Source organism: Manacus candei, unplaced genomic scaffold, assembly GCF_025592945.1.
Source record: "Manacus candei isolate 608988 ecotype Guabito, Panama unplaced genomic scaffold, ASM2559294v1 h1tg000099l, whole genome shotgun sequence".
Taxonomy (NCBI): domain Eukaryota; kingdom Metazoa; phylum Chordata; class Aves; order Passeriformes; family Pipridae; genus Manacus; species Manacus candei.
In genome coordinates, this window is record NW_026138147.1 from 1,551,232 (window position 1) to 1,575,823 (window position 24,592).

At 51.6% G+C, this 24,592-nt stretch overlaps 1 protein-coding gene across 1 annotated transcript in view; it reads left to right on the plus strand.

Moving 5' to 3' along the window:
* Window positions 1-12,176, plus strand: part of LOC127461272 (uncharacterized) — a 107,747-nt gene extending 95,571 nt beyond the window's left edge. The window contains exon 3 of the mRNA XM_051768938.1: window positions 9,248-12,176. Coding sequence (XP_051624898.1) covers window positions 9,305-11,506 — 2,202 coding nt within the window. The 5' untranslated portion in view covers window positions 9,248-9,304 and the 3' untranslated portion in view covers window positions 11,507-12,176. The remainder of the gene's footprint in view (window positions 1-9,247) is intronic.
* Window positions 12,177-24,592: the final 12,416 nt, after the last annotated feature.

The window sequence follows — 24,592 nt, forward strand, 5'->3', positions numbered from 1 at the left end:
AGTCTCGGCTGTGCCTCAGTCATGCTCACCCCAAGTCAAGGACCTTTCAGTTGCCCATGATCTGCCCAGGAGGAGCTGCACAAGAAACCAGGAGGGAGTACAGCCAGGACGGGTGACCCAAACACACCAGAGGGATATTCCAGAGCCCAGAACATCATGCCCAATACATGAACTGGGGGAGTTGACTAGGAGGTGCCTCCCAGGGATGGGCTGGGCATTGGTCAGTGGGTGCTTAGCAGTTCCCTTGTGCATCACTGGTTTTTCATGGCATTTATTCCTCTCAGTACTTTCCCTTTTCATTCCTCTTATTGCTATTACTATTGTTATGACTATTATTATTGTTATTAGATTTTACTTTATTTCAATTATTAAACTCTTCTTATCTCAACCCACCAGTTTTACTTCCTTCTGATTCTCCTCTCCCATCACAGGTGGGGGAGATGGGAGGGAGCGGCTGTGTGCTCCTTAGTTGTTGGATGGAGTTAAACCAGAGCAGTTCTTTTTGGTGCCCAATGTGGGCCTCAAAGGGTTGAGATAACGACAGACCTGACCAGGGTGTGTTAAAACAAAGCTGCTCTAACCGTTCATTTTATCAGTTTGATACTCACTGGCACCAGGGTGATTTCATTGCTCAGTGCTGCTGCATTTGTTCTCAGAGTTGTGTTCTGTAACACCTCACTTGGTCACTTTGTTGTACCTTTGATCCTGGCTTGTGATGGGATGGAATGGCTGGTCAGGAGACCAGAGGCTGCTCTGTTGACTCAGCATCTCATCACCCCTGCACTGCCAGAGCCATCGACTGGGAACAATCAATGGTCACACCTTTTACCTGTTCTGCTCGGAGACACAACCTATTCCCCTTCTTTTGCAGGCTAATTACCACAGCACTTGGGAATTTTGAAAATCCTTAGGAATATCCTTGGTATGTTGAAACCAGGGTGGTCCTGTTGCCAGGAACCAGGGTGGCCTGTTCCCAGGAGCCAGGACATTGCTGGATGTTTTCAGATCTTGGTTAGGTTTAAGCAACTACTTGCAGGTACTCAAACCCCTGTGAGAGGCACTGAGGCTACTCAGAGCCCAGTGAACGGCACTGCAGCTACTCAGACCCGAACAATGGGTGATGCAGCTGGACCAGAGAGCAATAAGGTCCCCTCTGAGCCTCCTCTTCTCCAGGCTGAGTGCCCCCAACTCCCTCAGCCCTTCATAGGACTTGCACTCCAGACCCTTCCCCAGCTCCATTCCCTTCTCTGGACATGCTCCAGCCCCTCAATGTCTCTCCTGCATTGACAGGCCCAGAAATGGGCACAGCACTGGAGGGGCCCCAGCAGGGCCCAGCAGAGAGGGACAGTCCCTGCCCTAAGGTCTGCTGTGGATGGGGGGTCATGCTGTGTATTGCAAAGCCTGATTCCACTGGCATTGCCCAGAGGGGCAGACTGCTCTGTGCTACCTCCCGTGATAGCAATCGAGGAGGGATCTCTCCCAGTCCTTATTATAAGGAAAAATAGAGTGTTCTTGAAAACTTGGAATAAAGTCATAATTAGCTTAGTAGTAGAGAGTGGAAAGCTAGTGGTTATGCAACCTTTGACCACAGGAAAACAGAGTTTGCCTGGGAACAGTAGTAGAGAGTGGAAAGCTAGTGGTTATGCAACCTTTGACCACAGGAAAACAGAGTTTGCCTGGGAACAGAAGAAGCAATCTGCTGCAGGGAGAGGATGGCCCCATTTTGAAGGATGTGACAGCCCCTATTTTGAAGGACGTGACAGCCTCCACAGTGAAAGGCACAGTTGGATACAACATAGGCCAAAAAGGGAGGGGGAGGCCAGCGTGCAGTGGGGAGGGTGTAGCTGGGGCGTGGGGGAGTCTGCAACCCTGGAGTATCTCTGCCAAAGGAGAAACGGGGAGGGACCTGCATTTCGGGTGAGATGGGATAAAAGGGGGGTGTGTCCCCTGTTCAGTGGAGAGACCTCACCGGGGTTTGTCCGGTGAACTCTCCCTTTTATTCCAATACAAGTTTTTCTTTAGTTTGCTGCTCTGTCTCCAGGTTAACCATGAGGCTCCCAACAGCAGAATTTTGGGAATATTATCTCAACCCATGACCCTTTTGCTGTATTTTCTCTCCCCTGTCCAGGTGTGGAGGGCAGTGATCAAGTGGCTTTGGTGGGTGCCTGGCACCCAGTCAGGGTCAACCCACCACACACCCAGGGACAGGATGGCCCCATTTTGAAGGATGTGTGTGACAGCCCCCACAGTGAAAGGCACAGTTGGATACAACATAGGCCAAAAAGGCAGGGGGAGACCAGCGTGCAGTGGGGAGGGTGTAGCCAGGGCATGGGGGAGTCTGTAACCCCGGAGTATCTCTGCCAAAGGAGAAATGGGAAGGGACCTGCAATTCGAGTGAGATGTAATAAAACATTATCAGAAACATTACTGAGCTCAGAAATACTCACCTAGGGAGCTTTTGGGGCCTGAAACAGCAATTCAGGATACATTTGGGTCCAGAAACACTGATTTAGGGAGCCTTGGGGCTCAGAATACACCACTTTAAGGAACCTCGGGCCTAAGAAACCCCAATTTGGGACAACTGAGGCTTAGAGAAACTGTTGTCGGGAGCTTTGGGTCAGGGAGAGCGATTTGGGGAGAGTTTTGGCTGAGAAAGAGCGATTGAAAGAGCTTCTGGACTGCAAAAGACCAATTCGAGCAGATTTCAGGCTCCGTAGCCTCCACTTAGACGGCTCTGGAGCTCCAACCCAGCGCTTTAGGGAGCTCTGGGTGCAGAAACATGAGCTGCGGGAGCAGCAGCAGCCCAGCAGGGCAGAGGTGGGACGAGAGGCTGCACTTACCGGGCCGGGGTCGGGCACCGGCGGCTCCGCGGCGAGAGGAGAGGGCCCGGCGGCTGCTCCCGGTCAAAGCCCGCTCCCGATCCACCCCCGCGGGCTCCACCCCCACCCGAACACCCTCCTCACCCAACGCTCGGGTTCCCTCCGGCTTTCTCGGAAACCACGAGCGAAAATGCTGCGGGCGGGGGGCGGTTCCCGGGGCGGGAGAGGAACCGGAGCCCCGGGGAGAGGAAAAGGGGGCACGGGGATCGAGTTGGGGGGTTCGGGGCTCTGGAACCCCAATTTCAGGAACTTCGTGGCTTAGACACCTCTGTTTTGGCGGGTTTGGGGCAATAACAGTAAATTCAGGAGCTTTGGGGCTAAGAAAAAGCGACTGGGGGGGCTTTGGGGTTGCAGAACAACGATTTCAGGAGCTTTTTGGCTCAGGAAAAAACCTCTTGGGGAGCTCTGGGTCTCAGAAACACCAATTTAGCAAGATTTGGGCTCAATAAAAAGAAAATGTAGGGATATTTGGAGCTCAGAAACAGCAATTTAGAGAGATTTTAGGCTCAGAATCACTCATTTAAGGACATTTTGGGATCCAAACCACCGATTTAGGGAGCTTTGGGGCTGAGAAACAGCCATTCCAAGAGGATTTGGGCAGGATTCCAGGTTGCATTTGGGTTCAGAAAGAATGATTTAGGGAGCCCTGGTGCTCCAAAACACCAATTTAGGGAACCTTGGGCCTAAGAAACCCCAATTTGGGGAGGTTGAGGCTCAGAAAACCTGATATCAGGAGCTTTGGGTCCAGGGATAGCAATTTGGGGATATTTTCAGCTCAGAAAGAGTGATTGAAAGAGCTTTTGGGCTCCAAAAGACCAAGTGAAGCAGATTTTGGGCTCAGTAGCCCCCATTTAGGCAGCTTTGGAGCTCCAAACCTGCGATTTAGGGAGCTTGTGTGCTCATGAATTTTGGGAGCAGCAGTAGCAACACGGAGGAGTGGTAGGAGTGAGGGGCTGGCACTTGCTGGGACAGGGTTGGAACAAGTGGCTCGGCGGCTCCTCCCGGTGTGAGCAGAGGAGCCACGGAGAGAGGCTGCCCTGGCCCTGGGGCAGCAGGAGCTGCCTGAGCTGATGATCTCCTGAGCTTTCCTGACACAGAGTCCCTGTCCCTGTAGCAGTACGTTCGGATACATGTCCGGAATAAAGACAAGTGCCAAAAAATACTCAAGCACACAAAATATCTTTTATTACAGTGAGAATAATAATAATAGTAATAAACTTAGCAAGAGGAATTAAAAACTAAAAAGAAAAAAAAAGGATACAAAATAACTATCTTATCGGGTGGCATTAAAACAAATACTACGAACAGCATTTAATACAGTATTAACTAGTGAAAAAGGGATACCAAAAAAGGATCTTAACACAATATTATGGATAACACGATATTGGTTAGTAAAAAGGGAAACTAAAGGAAAAAATACTATAAACATAAAAGGGGAATTAAAGGAACACTAAAAGGATATTAAAAAGTTTGTTCTCTCAGTTGCTTCCTATCAATAAACTGTGCTTACCCACACAGACAGGCCAGGGCTGTCAGGATCTGCAGCAGCTGGTCGGTACCCATGCTTAGCGGGCGTCCCCGCGGAGCAACACAGTCTCGGTGGTAGGATGAGTATCGCTCAACTCAGCAGTTCCGACACCCCATTTTTATCAGTTCCACATTACACTACGTAGGGCCAGTACACAGTATAAGGTGATGCCTGAGTGGCAGCCAAACACCGCCTGATCATTACCTAATGGCAACAGTCTGCGCATGCCCTACTTGTGGGGCAAAGGGCGAGCGACCCCTGCCCACATAATCTTCCTCCCATCATCATCTTTCTCACCCCTATGTATGACCTCTACCATTGTGTTTCAAGGGTAGATGTATCTATCTTGCAATATGTAGCAAAACCAAGGAAGAACTCAGCTCTGATAATAGGGGATATCAGGTTGACTTGCTGAAAAGCACAATGGACCTTACAATTAGCTTGTGCCATGAAGTTACATTGTGCCATACTCTAGCTGGTTTCACATCCTAATATGATTCCGTTCTCACACCTCTATGCTCCATTGATCATCTAATTCAAAAGTACCCCCCTTACAGTCCCTGACCTCCATTGCCTCCATTTCTTGCTGCAGGGCCAGACCTGACTGTGCTGCTCAGCTGGGCCGGGGCAGGGCAGGGATTTAGGCTTAATGGGGTGAAAAAAACATGGAAAGAGCTCTCAGGAGCACAGTGGGAGAACAATTCCACAGGTGGGATCTGCATGGCTGCTGCACCACGTTCCAGGGCACCTCCTGGGGCCAGACCACATCTAAGGCTGCTGCTGAGTTATGAGGGATGTGACAGATGTGACCCCACAGCCACCTCCCAGCCAGGGGCTCCTGCTGCCCATGAGATCCTGAGGCACAGCCGACTCCTCACAGCATTCCCACCCCTCTTCTTCTTGTGTCCCATGGGCTGAGCAGATACAGGTCAGCTCACATTCCTCTCCCAACACCTTGTGCCTGCTCTGGGCCCTCCAGGTCCTTGTCCTGCTCCCCAGAGGAGTGTGGGAGTGTTGAGAATGTCTGATTCATGTTTAAGTCAGGGGCTGGCTGTGTGGGGGGTGGGTAGGATGACAGCTGGAAAAAGCCATTAAAAAAATTGGATGTTGCTTCCTACCCTTTGTGTCAAGCCTTCATTATCCTTCCTGAGCTTGGCCCCCCACCCCCTGCACTCCCTGGGCTCACTGTGTTGGGAAGTGCTCGTGCTACCGGAAGACTGAGATGATTTTTAGGGTGTTTCCAGCTCCTGTGATTTCCTGCTGCACAGTGGCAAATACACTGATTGCCTAGTTTCAACAAAGGAAAGAAACAGCAGCCAAAGTGCAACCCAGAGCAGAGCAGCTGAATTTCCCAGCGAGCTCTACACAAAATCTCAGGGCAGAGTCCTGGGAATGCTGGATTTTAAGTGAATGAGCATTTCCAGCAGCAGCACAGCTGGGCCCTGGGTTCAGAACCAGAGCCTCGAACTTGTCTGTTCTACACCCTCCACGTCATTTCCCAGGAACTGTTAACAACAGACCATTTGCAGCAGCTGCCCAGAGCACACCTGACCCCTCAGGCTGTAGTTATGGGTGATGTTAACTCCCCTCCAGGGAGTCATTAGCACCTCCACACCCAGCCTGAGAGGTCATGGCTGCTAACGGGCCACCACGGATTCAAAAAATATCTCAAGACTCACAATCACCCATTGTGGAACTCCCCACCCTGGGGGAGGTACTGGGCATTCCCACTGGAACCTGAGAGTATACAATCTTGGGGTCTTGGGACTTCTGGCCCACTTGTTGGATCCAGAGGAGGACCAGAACCTTGACCAGACTGTGACCACCACTCTCACCAACAGGTTAACCTTTCCTCTTACTTTGGACTCAGGGGGACCACGTGGGGCTCAGCACAGGGGCCAACAAACACCATTCTGTTCGTGCCCCAGGCTGCTGGGTTATACATCTGGGTTTTGTGGGTTAAAACCAATTGTTTGTCCACATAATTGTACTTATTGTATTATTTTTATTAAATTGTAACTCTGACTTATATTCTGAGTTGGATTAATTTCTCCGGTTTACCTTTAAACCAGCACAATCTCTTAAGAAAAAAGGGAGAGACACAGTAATATGTATTCCTGATGAGCATTCCCAAATAAAGAACATCTTGCAGTTTCCCTGAACAACCAAAATCACAACTAAGAACTAAAAGGAATTAAAAATCCAGCAAAGATCTGATGCCAACAAGAGGCCTTTGTTTCCAAGACCAGTTGTCTTTCCTGCTATGGAACTGAGATTTTTTCTTGATGCAGATGCACCACAATTAGCACTGATGGGCTCTGCTGTTAATTGTTTCTGCAGGCAGGTCAATGGCTCAGCAGATGGGGAGTTAGGGTGTTCATAACTCAGGCCAGCCCTTCTGAGGAGCAGGAAGAGTGCTGAAGGAGGGAAACTGCTACTGCTGTTCCCCAGGTTCATCTCAGGATCTTCTTTGTGCCCGGAGTTATCAAGCCTTTCCCTCTCCAAGGGTTAAAATGCAGTTTAAAATAAGATTTATGAACTCATAGAATCACAGACTGCCCTGAGTTGAAAGGGAGCCACAAGGATCATTGAGTCTAACTTCCTTCCCGGCACGGGACACCCCAACGATCCCACCATGTGCCTGAGAGCGCTGTCCCAGTGCTCCTTGAACTGGGAAGAAGTAAATAGGGCTGCACAGTGAGAATCCTAACACTGGTGAGGGAGGGAAGCCAAGGAGCAGCAGTGAGGTGTGTGCAGTGCCCTTGCAGGCTGCCCTGCACACTCCCAGAGGGCAGCACTCTGCCAGGCACTCCCGACACTGCCCTTCACATTCCCAGGGCACTGGTGCTCCGAGCGGTGCTGTGCACACCCCCCATGGCCTGGCACGCTCACAGCCTGCCTGCGGTTCCCAGCTGGCACAGCGTGCCCGAGCTCACAGCCCCGCTCTGCACACACGCCCCGCTCGCAGGCTCACACCCGTGCCCAGCACACCTGCACCCAGCACACCTGTGCCCAGCACACCTGTGCCCAGCACACCTGTAACCAGCACACCTGTACCAGCACACCTGCCCCACAGCCCCGCACCAGGGCCCTGAAGGTGCACAGGGCTGTTGGCGACAGTGCCCCGCACGCCCCTGCTTGCAGGAGCACACAGGTCCCCTGGGTGCCCCCCACACACATCCCCTCACCCGAGTGCTGCGCTTGCCCCCGTGCCCTGCACACCCAGGGCCCATTTGCAGGTGCCACAGGCTCCCAGCAGGACCCTGCACGGGCCTCCTGTTCCCACCAGCATCGCCAGCACGGCAGTGCCCGCGTGGCACCTGCTCCCGAGCATCACCCTCAGCCTGGACCCTGCACACATCTCCTGCTGCCACAGCACCCTGCTCCCCCTGGCACCTGCACACAGTCCTGCAGGAATGGGGGCTCAACTGGCAGCACTAGCTCAGGGCAGTGCCTGCACTCAAACCTATTAAGTGGCCACTTTATTTTTGTAGAACACTTGGATAAAAAGAAGGAGTGCCTGGAGGGAGGGGAGAGACTGTTTTGCCCTGTGCTTTCTCCAGCACTTTATGCTGGAAGGACATTCCCCCCCAAGAGCCAGGGCTCTGGGCACAGCAGGGGCTACAAGTCCACAAATGCCAGGGGTGCCCAGGGCCAGTTCCAGTCCTCTCCCCTGCCCATGGGGTGCCTGTCCTCTCCCTGCCCATGGGGTGCCAGGTGTGGCCCTTTGTGATGCAGGTGCCTTTCAGGGCCCTTTGTGATGCGGGACATGGTGGTGCCCAGAGAGCCTTGTGAGGTCACAGAGCCCCGCCCTGCCCCAGGGGTATCTAAGGGGCACAGAGCCCTGGGGTGCCCACTGCCAGGAGAGCTGCGCTCTTAGGAGGAAGCAGCTCCCTGCATCCCTCTCGAGCAGAGGACGACAGAGATGGATGAGGACAAGGGCACCCCCAACTCCCAGCCCCCCAGCCCCTTGCCCAGCTGGCTACAAGACCAGGCACTCAGCGGGCAGTGGCTGGGGGCAGTGGGCAGCTCAGACCTGCCACTGTCAGAGACTGAGGAGGGGGCCTTTGCCCACGTGGATGATGACTGGAAATACGACACCCATCCAAACCTATCCCAATGCGCAGATGTTACCTCATGGGAAGAAGATGTGACACTCCAAGAACTCTACCGATGGGAAGAAGAAGTGAGAGTCCAGCAACGTTCCCAATGGAGAGCCAGAAGACACCGAGAGCTCTACGAATTTGAAGAAGATGGCAGAGTCCGAGAACTTTCCCAGTGGGGGGATGGGAGACACCCAGAGTTGTACCAACGGGAAGAAACCGTGAGACGCCAGGAGCTGTACGAATGGGAAGAAGATGGTATGAGATACCAGGAGCTGACCCGATGGGAAGAACATGCGACAGTGCAAGAGGTGTCCCAAAGGGAAGAAGAGACATATCAAGAGCTGTCCCAATGGGGAGATTTGAGAGGTCAAGAATTTTCCCAATGGGGACATGTGGCAGTCCGAGAGCTGTCCCAGCGGGAAGGTGAGAGATACCATGACCTGCCTCAGTGGGAAGAAGATGTGCAAGGGCATGGACCGTACCAATGGAAAGATAAGAGAGACCCAGAGGTCTCCCAAGTGGGAGACAAGACAGACAAGGAGCAATGTCAGGAAGAAGACTCCAGTGCCCAAGAGCTGCCCCAAAGGGAAGACAGGAGTGAGAAAAAGCTGTCCCAGTGGGGAGATGATGTCGGTTACAGCACCTGGGACAAACTCTGGCGCCCGCTGAATGCTGGGGACCCCCAGACTGTTCCCCAGGAGGGGCCCAGCTCTGCCAGCAGCGTGGGCACAGAGGTGGCAGCAGAGACAGCCCATGACCTGCCCAGTCCAGCTCCTGCCCCGGTGAGTGCCATGAACACCGAGCTGGCAGCTGCTGCTCCGGCTGGAGCTGCTGAGGAGGAGGAGCCCCAGGGGCCTCTGGCTCCTGTTGAGGAAGAAGCAGAAGGTTCTCCAGCCTTCAGAGAGCGGTTGCCATCGACAGGGACACAGAGCCTGGTCCCTGCCCCACACAGCCCCTCAGAGGGCAGCGAGGCCCTGCTGGACACAAAGCAATACATCACATGTGGGATCGTGAAGAAGGCTCTGCTTGTGATCCAGGGATCCAGCCAGGAGCCAGAGGAACAGAGAGACCTGGAACAAACTAGGAATGCAGAAATGCAAGAAACCGTAAGAGCACCAGAGTCAGAGAGCCCCGTGTCTGCCTCACACAGCCCCTCAGAGGGCAGTGAGGCCCTACTGGACACAAAGCAATACATCACATGTGGGATCGTGAAGAAGGCTGAGCTTGTGATCGAGGGATCCAGTCAGGAGCTGGAGGAACACAGAGAGCTGGAACAAACTACGGCTACAGAAATGGCACCATTACTTACAGCAGAAAGGACAGAGAGCCCAGTCCCTGCCCCGCAGAGCCCCCCAGACAGCACCCAGGATCTGCTGGACATGACCTTTTACCTCTTCAGGGAGATCATGAGGAAGGCAGAGCGTGTGCTCAGCTGCTGGCCGGAGGAACGGAGGGTCCCAGAACAAAGCACAGCTACAGAAATGATAACAACAATTCCAGCAGAAAGGACAGAGAGCCCAGTCCCTGCCCCACACAGCCCCTCAGAGGGCAGCAAGGCCCTGCTGGACACAGACCAGTCCATCACCTGTGAGATCCTGAGCGAGCCTGAGCTTGAGATCCAGGGATCTCACCAGGAGCCAGAGGAAGAGAGAAACCTGGAACAAACCATGGATACAGACATGGTAAAAACCGTTCCAGCAGAAAGGACAGAGAGCCCAGTCCCTGCCCCGCAGAGCCCCTGCTCCCCCAGCAGCCCCTCACCTTCCCAGCTGAAAGCCCAGGCCCTCAGCGAGCAGGAGGAGGGAGCAGGAGGGGACTCAGTCCTGGCAGTGCAAGACACTGACGAGGGGCCCTTCCCTGGGGAGGGCATAGGCTGGAAATACTACGTTGACCAAGACATTTCCCAGTGGGAAGATGAGGGAGACCAAGAGTTGTCCCAAGAAGACATCATCACATACCAAGAAGTGTCCCAGGGTGAAGACTGCATTGAGCAGGAGCTGTCCCCTGGAGAAGTCAAGAGCTACCAGGAATTGTCTGACTGGGAAGAATATGGCAAGGAAGAGGAGCCCCAAGGAGAAGTGAAGAGCTACCAAGAAGTGTCCGACTGGGAGGACTACAGTGAGGAAGAGCAGTCCCAAGGGGAAGGCAGTAGCTACCAAAAACTGCCCGACCAGGAAGAATACAGGGAGGAAGAGAAGTCCCAAGAGGTCAAGAGGTACGATGAACTGTCTGACAGGGAAGAATACAGCAAGGAAGAGCAATGCCATGGAAAAGGCAGTAGCTCCCCGGAAGCGCCCGACTTGGAAGAATGCAGCATGAAAGGGCAGCCCCCAAGAAAATTCAGTAACTACCAAGAACTCCTGTCCGACTGGGAGGACTCCACTGCCCAAGAGCTGGGCCAGGATGAAGACTCCTTGGGCCAGGACTTTTGCGACTGGGAAGACTACACACCCTCCTGGCTCTCCCGATGGGAAGATGACAGCGACAGAAAGCTGACACGGGCGGACTGGGAACACATGAGCGTCCCCAGCTTGGGGGTCAAGCCCTTGCTCCCGGAGGAGGACGAGTGGGAAGAATTGAGCGTGCTGGAGCTGTCCCAAGGACAAGGCACAGAAGACAGGCTGAGAATTCTTGCAGCAGAGGGGCTCCCAGTGCCCGTCCCTCGCCAGGCATGGGCTGAGCGCCGGGCACCTGCCCCGTGCACACAAGTGCCGCTCTGCGCCTCACCTCCCCAGCTGGAAGCCCTGTCCCCCGGGGGGACTGAAGCTTCTCCTGCCTTCGACAAGCAGGTGGCAGAGGCAGGGACACAGAGCCAGGTCCCTGCCCCACGCAGCCCCTGCTGCCCCCCCAGCCCCTCGCCTCCCCAGCTGGAGGCCCAGGCCCTCAGCAGGCAGCTGGCTGTCCCCACCAAACATCTCTCCTGTTTCAGGCGGGCGCTCGGGGCTCTGCGCAGGCTGTTCTGCTCCTGCACGGTGGGACAGCCCCAGGATTAGGCCCCGCTCCAGCGCCAGGCCGGGCCCAGACACCTCTTAACTGCTTACAACACAGACACTGACACCACTACCAACCTGCGACACTTATTCCAATACTCGACTACTCCTGCAGGGAATGAGCAAGACAGGACCTCTTGCTCCCAGAAACTCCCTGCAGGAGGACAAAATACTTGATTATTGCCAAAAAAACCAAATATGGCTTAAGTCAATTAACTACTTTAATTAATTAATTTGGCTAGTTAAGTAATTAAGTAATTTAATTAATAATTATTATAATATGTAGTTATAATATCTAGGTAGACTATTTTAGATTTACTTCGAAGATAGGTTACATAAGATAGATATACTATATTTACATATTATAATAATTACTATATTTATAGGGCACATAGATAGATACTTGCAGTTAGACTATAGGAATTAGAGACAAGAGAAGACTTAAAATTAGGAAGATTTCCTGTAGTTTCCATTTAAGTACCCTTTACCTCTACCTATCTCTTTACCTCACATTTATTGTTAAATAAAATCTGTATTAAATAAAATCTGCCTGTTGTCAGCAAATGGTCTCATTTACACCTTAATTCAGGCTGAGACATTTCTCCCTAATTGGATCAGAACACATGGACAGGGACATCTTCCACCACACCAGCTGGCTCCAACCCCATCCAACCCGGCCTTGGACACTTCCCACGATGGGGCAGCCACAGCTTCTCTGGGCAACCTGGGCCAAGGCCTCACCTCCCTCCCAGGGAACAATTTCTCCCAGAAAGTCTCATCTCCCAGAGGTCACTCCCTGGGGCCAGGCTGCAGTGTGTTCCTCTCCAGCACTGCCTGCCTGCAACAGCCTGGGGTGAGACAGAAGAGCTTCCCCTCAGCCACCCCCACCTAAGGCAGCAGCTGCTCTGGGCTGTTCCTCACAGATCCCTGTACCATCAGCTGCAAAGCTCTCAGCAAGGCTGTCCTAAAGGAAGCTGCCCTGGGAAAGCCAACGTGCTGCAGCTCCAACGGGAAAAAGAATCCCTGAATCAGGAAGGTTGCAAAAGAACTCCAAGATCATCAAGTCCAACCTGGGACCTCTCCGAAGTGGCTCCCTGAATCCCTGTAACCGAGCAATTGTCATCCAGGTGTTTTAGGAATCTCCCAGACCAGTCTGACCAGCTGTGTGCTGCTCTCAGTTAACACTGCCAGCTGACCTCCCTGGCAAGGTCAAGGGCAGTGTATTTGGAGATGTTTCTTGGCCATTCCTTAAAGAATAATTCCTCCGTGTCATCATCCTGCCTGGGCTGCCAAGAGCAGCCTTCCATGTGGACACACAGCAGCTTCATTGGTTTGTCCCTCAGTCCTTCCCCAGAGGGTCTCAGGTGCCATTGCCAAGTGCAGCTCCAGACATTGCAGCCCCTCCATTCCATCCAGTGCTCACAACAGCGTCCTGCACACTCGCACGCTGCCCCCACACTCACACACTGCACAAGGTACCGGGGGGGCTACAGCGGTGGTTTCTGTCAGAAGGTGCTGGAAGCTTTCCCCATGTCCAACAGGGCCAGTGCCAGCCGGGTCCAGGACGGACCTGCCGCTGGCCAAGGCTGAGCCCATCAGAGATGGCGGTGACACCTCTGGGATAACGGACTGAAGAAGGAAAAATAAAGTTCTGGTGCAGATGGAATTGCGCTCAGAGAAATGAGAAGTGAGAACATGTGGGAGAAACAGCTCTGCAGATCCCCAGGGCAGTGGAGAAGGAGGGTCAGGAGGGGCTTCAGGCACCGGAGCTGAGGTCCCTCTGCAGCCTGTGGCACAGCCCATGGGGAGGCAGCTGTGCCCCATCAGCCCGTGGAGGTCCATGGGTGTTGTGGTTTGAATCTTGTTTTTCCCCCAGAGGCTAGAAAAGTGGTAGACGCCAAGGGGTGGAAACCCCTGGAAGTTTTGGAGTTCTGTCCAATGGGCGCTCCTGCAAAAATGTCAACATCCCACAATCTCACCGGAAGAGATGAGTGGTAGTTTGGTTGTTGTTGGAGTGGTGGCCATGTTGTGAGCCACGAGGAAGGGGCTCCGAGCCCCTTGGGCCCTCTGGGGCCTCCCAGCCCCTGACTGGGGGGCTGCAGGGACCTGGAACAGCATAAAGCTGGGCTAGGTGCCTGTAGTTATGCTGGGAGATGTTTTCTCCATGGGCACAGAGCAGCAGCCAGCACTGGCCGGAGAAACGGTGGCAGAGAGCCAGGAGAGATAACACCTGAACTGAAGGAGCAACAGAAGCAACATGCAGCACCAGAGAAAGGACTTCTGGAAGGAGAGCCGGGAGAAAGAGAGCCAGCAGCCTGAGAGACAGAGTTCTGGGGGTAAGACTGTACCAGATCCCCCAAAACTCCTCTGAGACCTCCGAGAAAGGAGGAGTAGATGGACTCCTATTTTAGAGGAGCCTTGGAGTATGCAGCACCAGAGAGATAGAGGAGCTAAGAAGCTCAGAGCGCCCTGGAGCTGGACCGGGACGGCCAGAGGAATGCGGGGGGAGTTGACCTTGGCTCCCCCCCCTTGCACTGCTGCCACGGTGGCAGCCTGAGAGACAGGGCACAGAGGCCCTGCAAGGAGCTGAGTCTCCTGGAGATACCAGACCGTCACGAAGACCCCCCTGTGTCTTCGTGATATGACGTGGTGATACGACCTTGTCTGGGGTTACGAAGCCCACGGAAGACCCCTCGGTTGGAGGCGATGGGGCCGAGGGAGCTAGAATACCTCCCTCGTGGATGCTGGCAGAAAGCCAGCTATCAACTGCTGCATGTGGAGAAGACAGACAGACTGCTGCCTCAGAAGATGCTGCTGCTTAAGGACTGGAAGGGATCTGTCTCTTCTTTCCCTCCTGGACTTTTATTTGGAGGGGAGAAGAGATCTGATCCACTGTAAATACATATGTCATGGTAGAGATAGTTTGTGATCGTGTGTATAAGGTGATATGGTATTTATTTGTATAGTCACTGTAATATATTCCCTTTCCCCCACTTTGAGTCTGGTGTGTGTTTTGTCTGGAAAAACCCATCTCACATTAGGTTGAGATGTGGGAGGGGGGATGGAGCTAGGGAATTGGATTTTGGGACCATCTCAAACCATGACAATGGGGGAGCAGAGATTCACCTGCAGCCCCTGGAGGAGCCCACAGCGGAGCAGGGGGATGCCCGAAGGAGGCTGTTACTCTGGGGGAGGCCCAGCCTGGAGCAGGGTTCCTGGCAGGGATGTGCAGTGCCATGGAGAGAGGAACCCACTCTGGAGCAGGTTTTCCTGGAAGGACTTGTGGCTCTGTGGGGGACCCATGCTGGAGCAGCCCGTTCCTGAAGGATTGAGCCCATGCAAGGGACCCACACTGGAGCGATTCCTTACGGATGATCCTGTGGAAGGACTCCTGCAGCAGAAGTTCCCGGGGAACTGTCTCCCACAGGAGGAAGTCTGCGCTGGAGCAGGGAAAGGACTCTCGGTCCTGAGCAGTGGCAGAAACAGTGTGCAATGAAGTGCCCATGAAAGCCATTCCCCTTTCCCAAGGGTATTTAGCTGTATTTTATTTATTATTTATTTCTTGTGCCTTTCAAACCCCAGGTACAACAGACAAGCATGATAAAACTTGTTTTCTGTTGCAAACAGATTAAAACCTTAGTTTGTTTGGGATAAAAAAAATAGTTTTTTACTCAGTTTGGGATAAAAGATTAAACCCTAGGTGTTTAGTGTCACCTCTCACATAACTGGTCCCAATATCTCCACAGGTGATTTTTGCCCTAGCGCAGCCATGGGGTGATTTTGATACAACCAACCACAGGAATTCTGGCTCATTTCTTAATGCATTTGGAACTCTACATTATTTAGCAGCAATTTATTGATTCTTTCTTTGTTTATCCTTATTTAAATAAATAAAGTACTACTACTAAGAGTACTACTAAAATAAATCAAATAAATTGAAAACAAAGATAAATGAAAATACTAAATAGCAATCAAATATTATACCAATTATAATTTTTAAATATTTATAATATATTATACATTTTTATTTTAATAGATAATAGAAATATCAACAATAATAATATAAAATAATGCCTTGTATTCCTTAAAATCTAGGCCACTGTTGCAATGCAGTTCCCCAGGAAATTACAAAGAAAGGAAAGACAGAACACTGCTCAAATTACTTCAGGATTTGTGTCTTTTCTATTTACACTTGTAAGGCGTCAGAAGAGAGTGTACAGATGTCATTTTTTAGGTACTCTAGATAGTTATGCATTAGAAAACTCAGGTACCACTTAGGGATCTGTGAGGAGGGACTGCTCAGCTCCCAACTCTCCCAGCAGGAGAGTTCCCAGTTGCGGGTTGGAGGGTAGGTGTGTACGTTCTCTCCAAAGGCAAACTGAACCTGCCCCTTGAACCCGGCTCACAAAGAACTGGCATCCAAACACATTTGCCCCAGGACTGTGGAGCCTGTCCGGTCAAGCCTGCACAGACACGCTCTGAGCCTGACTATTGCCAGGGAGTCATCTTTGTTAGGAAGCAAGCACAGTTTTGACGTGGGCAAACAAGCCCTTTTTAGCTGTTTTCACAGCTCTTTGGACCACCCAAAAATCATTCCAAAGGCAACATCTAAGTGTTCCACTGGGGAAACGTGAGCGGCCCAGAGCTGCAGCCATGGGAAGAACGTGGGCGAGTGCGAGAGCTCAACCTGAGGGGAGAAAATGAGAGTCAAGAGCTGCACCAATGGGAGGCAGATGGGAGAGTCCAAGAAGTTGCCCAGTGGGAAGAGGGGAGAATCCCAGAGCTGTGCAGGGGGGAGGATGAGAAAGACCCAGAGCTATCACAAGGAGAAATCAACAGATACCAAGTTTTCCAATGAGCAAGAACTGTCCCATGAAGAAGTCAAGAGATACCAAGAACTGTGTGACTGGGAAGACGACGTTGCCCAAGAACTTTCCCAAAAGGAAGACTCCACTGGTCAAGAGTTTACCGCCTGGGAAGACTACACACCCTCAGCGCTATCCCGATGGGAAGATGACAGCGACAGAGAGCTCGCACTCAACCAAAGGCACACTTTAGACTCAGCGGATTCTTTCAGTCCGTAACAGAAATACCCAATTCTATTCCTCATAAAACCACACGAGGGTTTGCACTCTCAAAAGTCGCTCCCACAATCAGAAACAAGAACAGAACAAAGGAGAAATGAGTCCAAAAAAAAAGAAAAACAAAACAAAAACTGAGGCTGAAGTTTATGAAGACAAGTGTTTCCATGCCAAAGTGATTATTTCATGTTATCCTCTCTTGTTGACTGTAAGGCCAGATGCAAAAAAAAAAAAAAAGCTTTCCCAGGGCAGCTTCCTTTAGGACAGCCTTGCTGAGAGCTTTGCAGTTGATGGCACAGGGATCTGTGAGGAACAGCCCGGAGCAGCTGCTGCCTTAGGTGGGGGTGGCTGAGGGGAAGCTCTTCTGTCTCACCCCAGGCTGTTGCAGGCAGGCAGTGCTGGGGAGGAACACACTGCAGCCTGGCCCCAGGGAGTGACCTCTGGGAGATGAGACTTTCTGGGAGAAATTGTTCCCTGAGAGGGAGGTGAGGCCCTGGCCCAGGTTGCCCAGAGAAGCTGTGGCTGCTCCACCATGGGAAGTGTCCAAGGCCAGGTTGGACGGGGTTGGAGCCAGCTGGTGTGGTGGAAGGTGTCCCTGTCCATGTGTTCTGATCCAATTAGGGAGAAATGTCTCAGCCTGAATTAAGGTGTAAATGAGACCATTTGCTGACAACAGGCAGATTTTATTTAATACAGACTTTATTTAACAATAAATATGAGTTAAAGAGACAGGTAGAGAGAATGGGTACTTAAATGGAAACTACAGGAAATCTTCCTAATCTTATGTCTTGCATTTTGTAATTCCTATAGTCTAACTGCAAGCACCTATTTATGTGCCCTATAAATATGGTAATTATTATAATATGTAAATATAGTATTATCTATCTTATGTAAGTCTGTCTTCATAATAAATCTAAAATAGTCTACCTAGATATTATAACTACATATTAGAATAATTATTAATTTTTTAATTAATTACTTAACTGGCTTAATTGTAACAACCAGATAATATAGAAATGCCAGAAATAATGTTTTGCCATTGTTTCTACCTGTCAAAACTTCCTACCAAAAATTCTCTGTCAGTTTTCTGCCAGAAGTTCTCACCAGAGCTTGCTGCTGGAGTTTTCCTGCCAAAAGATCCTGCCATTGCTTATGGTTATCAAAGAACCAGTTACCCTAGCTGAGAATCTCTCCCCATTTCCCATCACCTTTTCTCTGCCACTGTGTGCTGCCTGCCTGCCACCGGAGACTGAAACTCTGCCAGCCTGGAGAAGAACTAACCCCCCCCGTGCACGTGCATGAGTTATATCTTATCCCTCTACCCTGATCATATTTCTGACGGCTGAAAGGTGCTGTTGAATCGGGACCCTGCATGGACTGGGACACAGCTCAATGTGAGCAGCAAGGCCACGCATCCTGGCTGCATTCCAGAGAACTAAGCTGCTAAGACCACCCCCAGCAGCTAAGAGATAACATTAAAAAGCAGTAGAGACAGAGAAAGGTATAAACTGCTTCTCCCCCCCACACACACTAGCTCGACAGAAAGATAGTATGGTGGTATCTTTGCTTCTAGAAGTAATCTCACCTTTTTCCAACCTTTTCTTATTTTTTCCTCTTCCTCTTTGCATCTCTTAGCAACTAATAAAATCAGGTTTTGGTATCAACAGATAACTTGTGTGAGTTTTGATTTTGCTCAGGGGAATATTCGAATCTGAAGTTCTTTCTGCAACATTTAAGCAGATTGTAACAGGGGTGGAAACTTAAAGGGAATATAAGGATGTAGTGAGGTCATGCAGGGAGAAAATTTGAAGGGCCAAAGCCAAATTAGAACTGAATTTGGCCGCTGCACTTAAAGTCAACAAGAAAAGTTTCTATAAATCCCTTGGCAGCAAAAGGAGGGCTCAGGAGATTCTCCATCCTTTGCTGAATGTCGAGGGCAGCACAGTGTCAGGGGAGGAGGAAAAGGCTGAGGGACCTAATGCCACCTTTACCCCAGTCTTTTAACACCAAAGCCAGTTGTCCTCAGGATACCCAGATCCCAGGGCTGGAAGTTGGTGATGGCGAGCTGAGTGAAGCCCCCATAATCCAGGAGGAAATGATCAGTGACCTGCTCTGCCAGTGAGACCCCCACAAATGCCTGGGCCCAGATGGAATGAACCTGAGAGTACTGAGGGAGCTGGAGAAAGAACTGGCCAAGCCACTCTCACTCATTTACCAGGAGTCCTGGAGAACTGGAGAAGTCTCAGCTGGTGGGACAGGGCTTGGAGCCACCTGGGCTGCTGGAAGACATCCCTGCCCATGGCAGAGTGGTGGGACGGGATGAGCTTTAAGGTCGCTCCCAGCCCAAACCGTTCTGGGCTCCATGGCAGGAGCAGTCAGTGGAGGGGGGAAGTCTCTCTTGCCTGGGTTTCCTGGGTAGTGGGTTCTCCTTTACCCCCTCATTCTCTAATCTCCCCCATCCCCCCTTTCTCTCTGAGATCATCGCTCCTTCCTCCCTCAGCAGCTGCTGCACATTTCACTTTGTTTTTCCTGGCAGGGAGCCAACTCTGGATCCTAAACAGGAACTGAATCTTTTATTGGAACGGCTCAGTGTCCCTGGGCTCCAAACTGCGGGGGCAGGGGCTGCTGGGCACAATCCTGAGCACCCTCTGGGGTGCTGGTTCTCCCTCCCTGGCTGAGCCTGTTCTGCTGTGCCAGCAGCTCCCAGGCATTGGTGTCCAGATGTCACGACAAGGAGCTTGTCAACAGCAGCTGTTGGGAGCTCTGTTTTCTGTCATGACCCATGGGGTTGAGGGGGCAAGGGGTGTCAGGTAAATGGTGAAAAAAATAAATAAAATGAATGGTGTGTATCAGATCCTCCCTGTTGTGCCTTGCTCTCTCCCTCCCCCAGCTGCTGATCCCCCATAAGAAGCTTTGCCCAAGGCCCTTCACCCCACAGTCCCCAGGACAAGTGAGTTTCCAGCCTCTCTGTGGCTCCAAAGGCTCAAGGTGTGGCCCCTGCCCCACCCTAGGGCCCATCAGCTGTGGTGAGACTGGTGAGGGGTAGTGAGGCTGGTGGGGTGCTGGGGGTGCTGCCAGGGCTGGGGCCCTCTGGGGATGGAGAGGAGGCTGATGGTGGGCAGGAGCTGCTCTGGGCTTGGCAAAGAGGCTGGGGGGGACCATCCCTGAGCTCCCTCTTGTCTCCCCAGGTGCTGCCAGAGCATCACTGAGAGCAGGGACAGGGCAGGACTGAGCTGGCATCACCTTCCTGAGCCTCGGGGTCCCCCAGGGCCAGGACCAGCTGTGGTCTCATCCTGTGGTCCACAGCCAGACACTGGGGGTAAAATTGCATCTGAGGCTGGACTGAACCAGGTTGGGACCTCCAGCATGAAGTGGTTTCTTCCTCCTCCCAGAACTTCTCCAGAGCTCCTTGTGATCCTGTTTGCATTTCCTATGCCTTTCCTGTGTCTCTGCTCTTGCACTGTGTGACAGAGCTCAGGCTGCTGCCACTGGATGAGACGGGTGCAGGCTGGGCCATATGCGGGTCAGTGAAGTCCTTCTGGGACACCCAGCAGTGCTGCAGTGCTACGGTGCTGCTGCTGCTCTTCGCTTTCCTTATGGTTTTATTACTTTTCCATTAAATCCTGCTGAATACCCACTGTTGTCTCTTCTGCTCCAGAAGGTGCCTGCTCCCAGCAGCCCTGTCCCTTCCCCTGCTCCCCCTGTGCACGTTCCATCCTGGCTGTTGGAGCTCCTGTGCGTGATGTGACAGATGTGCCCCAAACCAGGCCCCTTCCCAGTGCTCCCCATCCTCAAGCATCCCAGGAAAAGGTTCACATGGGGACGGTTCAGAGAAGTGCCTCAGTTTTGTTTAGTTTGTTTTTCCCAAGCTGCAGGAACCATTCTTTGGAGTTTTCTGCCAAAAGACTGTCCCCTCCTCCACTCAGCCAAAGGGATTTGGGGCTCTTTTCCCTGTTGGGGGGAAATAAAACCAATGCATTGAACCCTGGCAGGATGTGGCAGTCCTGCAGACTGCTGAGCCCGTGCTGGCCTGTGCTTGGCAGAGGACCAAAGCAGCTCAGGGAGTAATGAATCTGTGATTACTTATGCTAATAAATTGCTCCTTATTAGGGGGCAGAAGAAGTGAAACCCCAGGACTTCCCGCTGAGCTGATGCCACCCCACACATGTGACTGGGAAAGCCGTGTGTCATGGTTTCACTCCAGCCAGCAGCCAAATTCTGGCTCTGGGAAGGACAGGATAATGAGGAGAGGGAGAGGAACCCCCATCTCACTGCTTTGTAGTCCCAAATTTTTGGTTCCAAAATTCCCAGTTCACAGATTCCATGTTCCTGGCTCACCCCAGGTGAAGATCCGGGGCTCTGGCGTTCTGATGTGCTCCACCCAACACCCCCAGCACCCAGTACCTGCAGGACTTGGCCACCCCCAGAATCCAGCACTCCCAGCACCCTACACCTGAGCACCCCACCACCCAGGACTCTGCACTGGGGCGCCCCCAGCACCCCCAGGACCCCACACTTGGTCACCCCCACCTCCCAGCACCCTCAGTACCTTGCATATGGCCACTCCCAAAACCCTACACACCCAGGATCCTGCATCTGTACTCCCTCAGCACCCTACACCCTCAAGACACCCAGCACCCCCAGCACAACTATCAGCCCAGCACTCCCAGCACCCCCAGTATCCAGCACTCCCTGCACTACCAGCACCCTCCATACCCCCAGCATCCAGTACTCCCAGCACCTCAGCACTTCCTGCACCTCCAGCACTTCCAACACCTCCAGCACCCCCAACACCCTCAGCACTCCCAGCACCTCCAGCACTCCCAGCACCCTCCGCACTCCCAGCACCTCCAGCACCCGCAGCACTCCCAGCACTCTCCCATACCCCCGGCATCCAGCACTCCCGGCACCTCCAGCACTCCCGGCACCTCCAGCACTCCCTGTACCTCCAGCATCCAGCACTCCCTGCCCTACCAGCATTCCCAGCACCCCCAGCACTCCCAGCACCCCCCAGCACTCCCCGTACCCCTAGAATCCAGCATTCCCTGCACCACCAGCACTCTCAGTGCACAGCACTCAGCACCCCAAGACCCTGCATCTGCACACGCCCAGCACCCAACAGACACCCCCCAACTCCCAGCACCCACACACCTCCAAGTTCCCTGGCACGCCAGGAACCCCCACCTGGCCCCCTCCAGCACCTGAGTACCCCCAGCACCTTTTCTCCCCCCAGCACCCATTCCCAGCACCCCCAGCATCCCCTGCCCTGTTTTCCTCCTCTCATCCCCTCCAGGTGTCAACCAAACCTTCACTGCTTTGGGGACACCACAAAACCCTGGTGACCCCTCAACCCCTCCCCACAGCCCCCACCCAGGAAGGGAGCTGGACTGGGGCAACTGGGGAGAAATGATGGGGTGCCCAGTGCTCCCAGTGCCCTTCTTTGTTCTCCAGTGCCCCCACCAACTCTCCCTAGTTCTCCCAGTGCTCCCAGTACAGCTCAAGTGCTCCCAGCATCACTCCCTGGCTCCCCCAGTGCTCCCAGTTCCCTCTCAGTGCCATTCCTGGTGCGCTCAGGACCAGGCAGGGGCCGCTGGTCGTGCCCTACCTGGCCCCAGTGGGGACCCCCGGGGCTCTGTGGTTCCTCTCCTGCCCCAAGGAGCCACTCCCTGCCTGGAGCGTTTTTGCTTTTAGTTTCCAAGAAACTGATGTAAAATCAAGAAATAGGGATGGGGGGGAGGGGTCAGTACCAGTAAAAATACCAACATTATAATAACAGGGTATAACATTAAATCCAGAGTGTCCGTGGCAGTTTGGAACAATCCAAACAAGTCATTCCATCCGTGGTGTTACCAGTTTGTGTAGATCAGGATGTTCCCCACCCCTTGAATCTTAAACTGTAGGAAAGATGTCATGCAAACCAGGATCAGGGGAAGGGTTCGAGGACCCGTCCCTCAGGGACAGGAGGGACCGGGGTGAGACCCGCGACTTTTGCTTTTTCTTTTCCTTGCAATCCCTAAAACCGACCCAGGTGGGAGCTCAATGCCCACATATGCGAATCCAGATCATGCTGCAAACACAATTTTAGCTTTAGCAACTCACATGAATTAAAACCAAAAGGTTTCTACTCACCAAATACTTTAGAATTCACTGCAAACATACAATTCATTCCACACACTTACAGAAAGTGACTTTTGTAGCCCAAGTGTTCCCGAGTGGAATTTTTTTCCTACAGACAAACTGAATACACATTAATACACACTCACTAAATGTTTGCATTTCCTCAGCATTAACAAAATTTAAGGTTTAATAAGCCCAGAGCATCTGGGCAAATCTCTTGCACAAGTAGGCAACAGCACCTTGTCCGACTGACACTGGGTAACTTCAGAACCTACAGATGCACCCCCTGTTAACCAGTTGTACAGTTTCACCACCAGGTGGGACTTGAATCCACTTGGAAATTATCAGACTGCAACTCACTTCATAACAATCCCCAGCTAAAATGACATTTAATAGAAAATAATCAATTGTATTTTCAATTCAATAACCCAATTACATTATAGAGCTCAAGTTTTGTGCAGTTGTAATTAGGTTTACCTTCTCTATACCCTCAGTTTTCATGGCTAGGCTTCGCAAACGAAGATTTGGGGAAGGCTCTATCCACATTTGTTACAAGCACACAGGTGGCTAATAAGGCCAATACCAGACAGACATATCCAATTGCAAAAGGCACAACAGAAAGACTCCTTAAGTGATATATTCTGCAAGACACGGTTCTTTCTGCATTGTCTTTTCTCCTCGAGAGTGATCCTGCGTGCGCTCTCAAAGGAAGCAGCAGCGTTATAGATGGTGTATCTCCAGACCTCCTGACTGGAGGCCAGAGTAGACCAGTTATGCTGATCAATATGGCCGAGGCTGAGATGTTGTTTCAGGGAGTCCTTGTATCTCCTCTTCGGGGCTCCTCTCTTGCAGCAGCCGGTGGCAAGTTCACCATAAAGCAGGACCTTCAGGAGGCGGTGGTTGGTCCTTCATCCTGGAGACGTGCCCTGCCCAGCTCAGCTGTGTTCTCAGCAACATGGCCTCAATACTTGTGACTGCTGCCTGTTCTAGAACAGATGTATTGGTCATGTAATCTGACCAGTGGATGTTAAGGATTGTACGGAGACAGCATTGATGCCTGAATAAACTCCCAGGGATTTTCTTTGCCTTGAACTCAGTGGATGAAGACATCAGAGGTTCTCCCCAAAAGTAGCACCTCTCGATCTGATAAATCTATGGAGCTTCAAAAGCTTTTTTCCTGCCAGGGGTTGCCCAAAATTGTTGCCAAATACCTCCAAAATGGTCAGGACAACAGAACCCTCTAACACTGCATTTTTAGTGTTAGAAAGCAAAGCATTACTTTATTCATGGCACTAGGTGTTTGTGAGGTTGACAAAATTCTGCCTTCCACATAAACCCCAGTACAACACTTTTTCACCTATTTATGCATTTTTAACAAAGAAAGAAATTATTGTTCATTGGTTCTAAATTACATAATTTTCTTTCATTAATTAGTATTCTGTCCACTACTGGTTATTAATTTCTTGGTTTGTGTGGTAATTAGTCCTAATCTTTAATCTTTTTAGCATCTTTTTCCTCCAGTAGGGATTTTCTGACACAAATACTGAGCTTTAGTTAGTCTTCTTCGTTATTTGCTGGTTTCTGCAAAAATGTCCTTGTGATCCATAAATCCTGTGTTTCAGATGTCCAATTTCAACAATATGTCTTTCTGTTCTCGGTGTTGATCACTGAGGCATATCAAGGTTAATTTTAACAGAATTTACAGTTTTAGTACTTTTCCCAAGCTGTGTTCTCACAAAAGTAGCTTATGACATCTTTTTGCTATATGCTGACTAAAAGTGATTTAAGGCCTAACACAGCTTATGATAATTAAAACAACTAATTAAAAGGTTAATTAGGACCACTAAAAATTAGAAAAGTTATATCGTTTCCAACAGGGACAAGCAAGGTA